The sequence below is a fragment of the Musca autumnalis genome, unplaced genomic scaffold (genome assembly GCF_047663935.1).
Source record: "Musca autumnalis isolate F117 unplaced genomic scaffold, ASM4766393v1 scaffold_5, whole genome shotgun sequence".
In the NCBI taxonomy this organism is placed as follows: Eukaryota; Metazoa; Arthropoda; class Insecta; order Diptera; family Muscidae; genus Musca; species Musca autumnalis.
In genome coordinates, this window is record NW_027412088.1 from 77,101,833 (window position 1) to 77,110,775 (window position 8,943).

An 8,943-nucleotide genomic window follows, 5' to 3' on the forward strand; every position below is an offset into this window, starting at 1 on the left:
CCTATATATAATACCCACAGCGATCGCATCGAGTCCGTTCAAAAGCAATTCTTACTTTTCTGTTTACGGAGCTTAAACTTAAACATTCCATAATCATCCATCATACGAGGATAGACTTTCCCTCATCAAGCTGCCAACTTTAAAAAGCCGAAAAAAATGTTAAACGTATAATTCCTTTTTAATGTGATAAAGGGTGACGTTAACGCTGGATTTCTAATCAACAATATTCGCTTTAATATTCCCCAAAGAGCTACTCGCAATTATGTACCACTAGCTATTTAATTTTCTAGAATGAATTATACAAATGCTGATCCCTTACCAAAAATGTCTAAAGATTTTAATGAATTATATAATCTTATTGATTTTTCTATGAATCCTAATACTCTGAAAAGTAAAATTGTAATATACATATCGACACCTCCAAATAATAGTATGCTAAGTCTAAAAAGTGAGTTTTGCAGGAGAAGCTCTCAAAGTGTGGACATTTTTTTGAACTTCAGTACTATGCTAAGTCAATATTTGTTTATAACTTCTGTTCGGATTGACCGATCATTACCAAAATTTGACAGAATTTAAGTTAAAGGACGTTCAACACCTCCAAATAATAGTTTTCTAATTCTGAACAGTGAGTTTTGCAGGACAAGCTCTAAAAGTTTGGAAAATTCTTTGACCTTCAGTACTATGCTAAGTAGATATTTGTTTATAACTTCTGTTCGGATTGTCCGATTATTACCAAAATTTGACAGAATTTAAGTTAAAGAACGTTAAATATAAAAATGTAAAGAACTTGAAAACATGCTAAGTCGACTTAGCATACTATTATTTGGAGGCGTCGATATGTATTTAAATTCAGAAAATTAAGTACAACATTTTTAATTATATAGTCTGTAAGGAAAATATCCATACACCCATTATTATAAATCTTCTTTTGTTATAGTTTGGATTTTCCGAACAGATTTATAGCGTTCTGTAGTTGGATTCTGTAACTCATTTTTGCTGTTACCGACAAAAATCGGTAAAATTAAATCGCAAAATTATGACTAAAAACATAAAGAAAAGTTGGCATCACTGTTTGTGTCGGTAGAGGCTAGCGACTACTTTTTATTCATCGTTAACTTACCGAGAAATTTCGTTAATTATCGAAATTATAAGCATTTTAATTTTACCGACAATTATCGATAACAGCAAAAATGAGTTACAGAATCCCACTACTGGTTAAGTTAAAGTTAAAAGTGATGATTGAATTTCAAGGAGGACCTTCTTAACATTTACTTTCAATTTATAAATTTTTGGTCTGTTCCAGTACTGCAAGAATCTACTAATTTCTAATATTTTTTTCGATAACATAAAGGAAAAAATGTTATCGTTGTAAAAAATAGTAGCTTCTTGCAGGTTCTGGAACAGCGCATATATTTTTAATGGCTCCATCAGATAGTAAAAGAACACATGTAATAATGGCCCATAGACTAATAAAGAAATAGAGTTCACAAGTTTGAAAAAACACTGATCGATAACACGTTTATCGACAACCCAGTTGGGTTGACATCAATAATACAACATTTCATCTCAGTTGTGCTGACAATTGACAACCCAACTCAAGTTTAGTGGCAATGCATTATCGACCCCGTAGTTAATCTATTGTTTTATTTTTTAATACAATAGTAAAACTGACAAAAGTAGTAAATTTTGCGAACTGCTCTTATATCAATTGTTTGCTGTCTGAAGGGAACGAATTTCGAGTATAAAAAAACTTGAAGATTATTTTACGTAATACCTGCTCTGCTGGATAAATCGTGGAAAACTCCTCGCTTTTGGTTTGCCACAAGTATTGATTCAGTATTTATTGCCCGGAGCCTATAGTCGATCAAGTCAATTCCATTGCGTATACATCAAATAAATACGCGCCATAAATCAGTGGTTAAATTATCCTACAAATTGTATTCAAACAGAAGAATGATTTTTTGTATTTTAAGACTATCCACTGCTAACAAATAATTATGATTTTCCCTAGGCGTCAGTCATCTTATTGAGAGTATTTGTCGTCTTTGAATCTGAAAAGGCGCCAACTTGCTTCTGAAGATATTGTTCTTTAAAAGATCAAAAACAACCACATGCTTTCCGCTTTTTATTTATTAGGTACAAATGCAGACAGTGCAACTTTAAAGAGTACCTAAAATTACATATTTAATTATATGATTATATTTGTTATATAGCATTTTTATTTGTAAAAAAAAGAGAAAAAATTACGGTTTATGCAGCAAAAACTGTTGTTTTATGTGTCCTTGACATAGTCATTATAATAGTTAAGAAATAGTTCTGCAGTATCATCAGATAATATGCTTAGAGCGAATAACATTTCTTCTTTTTCACTTGTTGAACATTTGTATTTTCCCATTGCAGCCATATCCCATAAATATATCATTTCAGCAACATAGTCAATGCATTTTGTGGACGAATGATTTTTGGTATATTCCAAGCGATATTTTGTCATATCAATGAGTTCTTTGTAGTCTCGATCGTTTAATTCTATACCATCTAAATGGAAAGAGAATTGGTTAATGTATTATTTTTAAATGATTAATACAACTGTAACTTACGATATGGTAATTCAAACCATTGAGAACAAAACAAGGATGCCACATAATAACGGACAGCACTTACACCCATCACAATATTTTCGAGAGATTTAAATATTTTATATAGACGACGTCTTGTCTTGCTTTGGCGTACTTTATACTTTAAACGGTTTATTTCATGATACCAATCGAGACGCTGCTTACAACCACATTTTGTGCATTTTATAGTTATATTTTCTGAAGGACCCTCATCGGTATCATGCCACCAGTCTAACGAACGTCTTTGGGTAATAATAGGAATAAATATTTTACCACAGCCTTTATTATCACAACGATAACGATGATATTTATTCTTGAAGGGGGGGGGCAAATTAAAAAAATCTCTTAATACTATAACATTTATAAAATTAAACAACTACATATGTACTTACGAAATCAGCATCTTCAGTTGGCTGCAAACAATTTTCACACTTACAATCAAAATTATGCATAGATTTTAAATGTTGGCGACGCGCTGACCTCTTTACCCTGTGATAGCTCGGAAAATAAGTATTGGTAATTTCATCACCTGGCTTAAAATCACGCAGTGCAAATAGGGTAACACAACGACCAGAAACCTTCGTTACAAATGATTCGACACAGGAATGATTACAAGCACTCAGATAGGGTAAATTAACGGCAGCAACATGTTCCAAATTGCTAAAGGTATGTAAAAAGCCACGTTTCAAATGGCCCGGTTTCGACCAGATACGATCGTTGAGTAAATAAAAATCGGTCATGGTAAAATATAATGGCTTGGCGATAATTGTCGTTAACGTATGTGCATTTGGAATTAATTGACCAAGGTGTCGTAATAGTAATGTCCCCACGATTAGATTCCAATTACATTTGGAGTTATATTCCTTTAGTTTATCGAAAAATTTGGTATAGTGTTTTAAATATACAACCAATAGATGGGACACCAAAGCCAACCTAAAATTGAATAAAATTGTCAGAAAGTTTTTTAAAGAATAACAAAGAGGTCCTAACAGAACGTCCCAGCAAAATAAATTGGAAGTCATGGTGGCATGTTCTGAAGCAGATCAAATAGGGTCATGAAAAAGACACTCCATCCCTTACATCTTAACTGCATTCGGATGCCATCTAAAGGATGACATCCAGTTCTCACATTTTAACAATATCTGGATGACGTTCAACAGAGTCGTGAAAAAGGCAGTCCGTTCTTTACGTTTCATTATTATATGCTTAGATATCCCTACACATAAGTAGTTAGTAGATCCTTAAAAGCAGCGACATAATTTCTTTCAAAAACAGAAAAGAGAGTGAACATTTCCAAAATCTTGACCTAATTCGATGAAATTTTGTATGTAAAAAAGAGTCTCTAGGTCTGAGAATAGGTCGTAAGGTATTTATTATACCAAAAACTGAAGGGGCGGGGACCTCCTCCGATTCTGGATGCGTGGGAGATGGGATTTTTTCCCCATTTTCGTATTCTGAATAAAATTTTGTGGGAGTTTTTTTCCCATATCCCCTCATTCTGAATGAAGTTCGAATTGGGAATTTGTTCCCATGGCAAAAAGTATCTCCTTTGCAAGCTGTGTGGGAGCTATATTTGCCTAATAACTAAAAATGCATTGGTAGAATACTGAAATAACAACACCACACAATAACGTATGACGTTTACTCCATTCATCACCTAATTCAAAAACTGTGCATTAACATAAGCATTTTTTATTGTAAAACAAACTGATTTGTCCTTATAGTATGCAACAATAATTTTGTGTAACTAATTTCGAAATTCCGGCTGACTTCCGTATTGTCAGTTGCTCTCTATTCGTGCATGAAACTAGGGGTTCTTAAATAAAGTTCCATACTAGAGTAATTTTATAGAATTGCGGTAGTGGGGAAATCGATTTAAGAACCCCCTAGTTTCATGCACGAATAGAAAGCAACTGACCATTTTAAAGAAACTGACAATTCGGAAGTCGACCTCGTTCTTCCATTTTTTGCTTCTCCCACTGCGTTGAGAATAAGAGTGCGAGGGAGTACGTCAATTTTTTTTTCAAAATATGAAAATGTTTTTGAATCTTTATGATAGAGGAAAATCAAAACAGCAGTAGTGGAATTCTGTAACTAATTTTTCGAGTTACCGACAAATATCGGTAAAATTAAAATGCTTATAATTTCGGTAATTAACGACGATTTTCGGTAAGTTAACAACCAAAATAAAGATGTTGCTACATCCTACCGATAGCAGTAGTGCTGTCAACTTTTATTGATACTTTTCATTTATAATTTTGCGTTTTAATTTTAACGAACAGAATTCCAGTTCTGATTTTCAAAGTCAACTTCAGTCAATCCGATGAATAGAGTTTATTTTCGATATGTCAAAAAGCAATTTTGGGAAATAGAAATTTCACTCTGTTGTTGTGAGTGTTCCAGCCTGTTTGCGAGTATTTAAAATTTGTGTTTTGTTTTGTTTTGAAGCAAAAGCAAAGGTAAAAATACTTCTAAAACTAAAGGCCTCGTCACATTAGAGGATTTCTTGCTTAATTCATTAAGTTGCATGTTCTTCCGACTTTAAGTCAAAAGTCAAAGCATACGCAAATCGTGTTTCAGCACACATTCAGCCGCGTAGAGTTGCCGCATCTCTATATCGCTTTATACGTGGTCAACAAGGTTTCTTTATCTGCAACCCAAGTGCTGCAGGCTAGGGACTTGAGGACCTTGTTCCTACATTACAGTTTATCGCAGATAGCTGTGGCATGCGCGGACGACGTGAAAGTGGTGTCGAATGTGACCCCTAGAGTTTTGGGGCAGTTTGTGGTCGGAATTCTGCTACCATCGACCCCGATATTCAATTTTCCTTGCGACAATTGTCAGTGTTCTTTTCTTTGTAACGTTACTGCCAGTTGTACTTGTAAACAAAACAAGGAAATGCCTATAAATTAGGTTTGTCCTTGTACTTTCTCAGTAAATATTACTCAGTAATTTCTTTTTAGAGAGTTAAGCATTTTATACTCTTTCAAAGGAAAAAAATTAAAAAAGTAAAAAGACAACATTCAGTACACATTTTCAATTTGATTAATATTTACGATTATGATATTTGAATATTTTAAACTTTTGACAACTGCCTAAAGCTACAAAATGTTACTGAACAAAATTCCTTCAGTAAAAATTATAAGTTCTCAGTAATAAAAATTTCAAAGCAAGTTTCTCAATTCATTCTCTTTTACTGAACATTTGTGTAAAAAAACAACATTCAGTAATAATTTGTAATAATTATTACAAATTATCGAGTACGCAGACACACTTATTATTGGAATTTAAAAAACTAATAATTTTTCACATTTGGTTGAATATTTTGTAAAACATGAATGAAAATTCGTTACATTTTAAATTTGTATGTTTCCACATCATTCCACTAAATGCATAAATTCTCGCAGAAAGTATAATTCTTGCAGAAAAGTTTGGGGTCGCTGGAAATTCATAGAAAAAGGAGAAGCTGTTTCAATGTTGTGTTTTAGAAATCAAAGAAGCACATGCTTATTAGGGCTTTATTTTTTTTAATTTTAACAAATACCTCACATATTAACAAACGTTGTATCGCCTCTACAAGCGGGGATTTACTGCGCGGCTTATCGTTCGAACTTGGAGGAGGTTACATAGCATTGATATGAAGAAGTCTTTCTGGGAAATGGTTTTTTCCGAATGATATATTTTTTTTCTCAAAAAATATATGTCCCTAATGTACATCGAAATAGAAATAAATGTATAAAATGTCATATGAAATTTGACACTAACGTTACAACCCAGTTCAGTCAGCTGTGTATTGCTGCTACCTTTTCTTATTCTACCATGCTCTTTCACCTACAAACTAACAATTGCCGCAAGGAAAATTGCCTAATGTAAATATGGACTATTGTATGGCAGTTGTTATTGTTTTTAATCGATAAAAGTTACTGAACACCTACACAGATCTACACTTCATACATTGTTACTTACGGCTTAATTCCCATAATAGGTATAGTTCCAATGTGAGAAATCATGCGTAGAGATTCAGCATATACTGATGCACTATTTTCAAAAATATCTCCTCCTTTTGTTAACGATTGCCATATTTCTGCATCTGTCGTTTTGGTCTTCACCTCATCGATTATTGAGAAAAGACCTCCTCGGTCTAGAATTGTTCGTAATGCGAATTGTGCATTTCTAGTTCCAGCTTGTGCAAATAATTGAAAGCGATATCCAGCGCATTCATACCGATGTATTTCTTCATGTTCCGACTGGCATTTTAGTGAACAATAAACCACACGACCACGACAATTAAAACATGGATATGGTATAAAACCTGTTATGGCACATTGATGGCAAATTCGACGTGCATCAACCAGTGGAACGAATGCTGCAGCTCTTTCACGAAAAATAACCTCATTTTTTGGTATAAAGCATTTGGCTTTCATAATACGACCTAAATCGGTGCCAGTGTCAATGCTGAAAATATATATAGATCAATTAGGAATCAAAATATAGGTTCGAAGTTGGGCTGGAGTATCCCAGCCCTTTTGAAATTTATCCTGCGTTCCCTACTTACATTTCTTGAGACTCTCTGGTCTTCAGGATATCATCCTCCTTTGGTTTTTTCTGCGAAGTTGAAGACTCATCCTCTCCATGGCCAATCAATTGCTTTAATGATTTCTTTAATTCTTCAAGCTGTTTCTGGAAACTTTCATTAAGCTTCACACCTTCTAATTGAAAAATATGACGTTTTAAAGCGTCCACATCTTTAAGCTTTTCCGCACAATATGCTTGTCGTGTGATTATTTTATGACGCATTTCAAGAGGATAACCCATATGAAGAGCACAAACACAGTCATCATAAGCTTGTCTGTAATAACCGAATGCCTGCAATGCCATGGCACGGTTGGCGAATCCTAAAGCTGCTATTTCTTCTCCACCTGTACAACTGAGAGTTGCAAAAATTGCATCATTGTATAGACGACACGCTGCCAGAACATTTCTGTCGGCTTTTGATGTAAAAATTTGATTCCCTTGCTTCCTCAATTCATTGGACTCTCGAATTCTTTCCCCATCATCTTTCAGAGCAAATTCCATGTCTTCCTTTTTTTGTAGTAACTTAATCCATTGCAGAGACAAGTATTCACAAAATTCCTGTTCTTCTGGAGGAAGTTCGAAAATATGACGCATTGTTTCGAATTCATTTTCATATTTCTCAAGGCGTATAAATACGCACTGTATGGACCACAAAGACGTAAAATTTGAATCCATGATTGTTTATTTTTTTCGCATTTAGAGGTAAAAAACTTTTTTGCAATTTAAAGTGGTGTTGGACTACATCACCACAACAAAGGGGAAAAACGTATTTCCAATGTAGGAGACACTGCTGAGATAGTGTTGCATAGTTCACGAATAGAGATGTATAGTACACGATCGAACTAGTTCAATTCCGAGATTCATTGAAAAGAGCGTATGAACTAGATCAGTCGATATATGGTATTAGTGTTGTACAATGTAGTTCATTTGAATGATCTAGTTCAATAGCTCAGCTATTTTAAATGAACTAGTTCAGTAATCTAGTTCATATTTCAATATCCAGATCAACCATTCGGATCAAAATCGGTCACGGGCTCTTAATAGTTCGCTTGATGAAAACACATACATACATCAAATAGAACAAACATTAGAATAATAGAATTAAGCTACAAAAATATTACATTTAGATATTTTCATTCCATTCATAAAGAAAGATTAAAGAAAGTGGCTGGCAAAAAAACTTATGTTGTGTGTGTGTAGAAATTATCTATCCAAAACAACCCAGCAAGCATTTTCTATCGCACATTACCTGAAGCAGTCACTCCCAGGCGATAGAAACCAGGGTTTCGGAGTCGAGGTATTTTTGGCTCGACTCCGACTCCAGACGAGTTTTTTTCACGACTCCGACTCCGGGTCGACTCCGAGAGTGAATTCCTATACCACTAAAAATTAATAAAATGTGGACACATTTTTAACTTTTCCTATATTTTGGCCTATTTAGGCTAATGTGTTAGTTTTTCCTTATATACTCATTAGAAAGGGCATTCGTTCGAATGCCATCTTAGGCGAAGATCATTTTAGTATTAATTTTTAATTAATTTCTCGTTGGAAATCGAGCTTAATGATCAATAATGCATCTGAAAAAGGAAAGCCGACGACTCGAAAGTTTTTGTCGGTTTTCCTTTTTTGCACGAGTATATTCTGGACGGAATTCTTTCGCGTGAGAAAATCTTTAAGCTTTCAAAATATGTGAAAATGAAGGGGCAATACAAATCATAAGGACTACATGCAATAAAAATTATAATAAATTCAA

The 8,943-nt window shown here is 33.9% G+C and overlaps 1 protein-coding gene across 1 annotated transcript; it reads right to left on the bottom strand.

Annotated features, from left to right (window-relative positions):
- Positions 1 to 2,112: 2,112 nt before the first annotated feature.
- Positions 2,113 to 8,045, bottom strand: LOC141406181 (SET and MYND domain-containing protein 4-like). Its single transcript, XM_073991372.1, has 5 exons — positions 7,171 to 8,045; positions 6,582 to 7,070; positions 3,008 to 3,548; positions 2,598 to 2,928; positions 2,113 to 2,535 (listed from the first exon to the last, which is right to left on the bottom strand). The coding sequence occupies exons 1-5, from the start codon at positions 7,863 to 7,865 to the stop codon at positions 2,273 to 2,275; spliced, it is 2,319 nt and encodes a 772-aa protein (XP_073847473.1). The 5' UTR covers positions 7,866 to 8,045; the 3' UTR covers positions 2,113 to 2,272.
- Positions 8,046 to 8,943: the final 898 nt, after the last annotated feature.

Bases quoted from the DNA above. Each gene is read 5' to 3' on its own strand.
- LOC141406181 (XM_073991372.1), bottom strand. From the start codon at position 7,865: ATGGATTCAAATTTTACGTCTTTGTGGTCCATACAGTGCGTATTTATA. The intron at 7,071-7,170 runs GTAAGTAGGGAA...ATATATTTTCAG, and splicing joins ACCAGAGAGTCTCAAGAAAT to CATTGACACTGGCACCGATT. The intron at 3,549-6,581 runs GTAAGTAACAAT...ATTCAATTTTAG, and splicing joins CCTATTATGGGAATTAAGCC to GTTGGCTTTGGTGTCCCATC.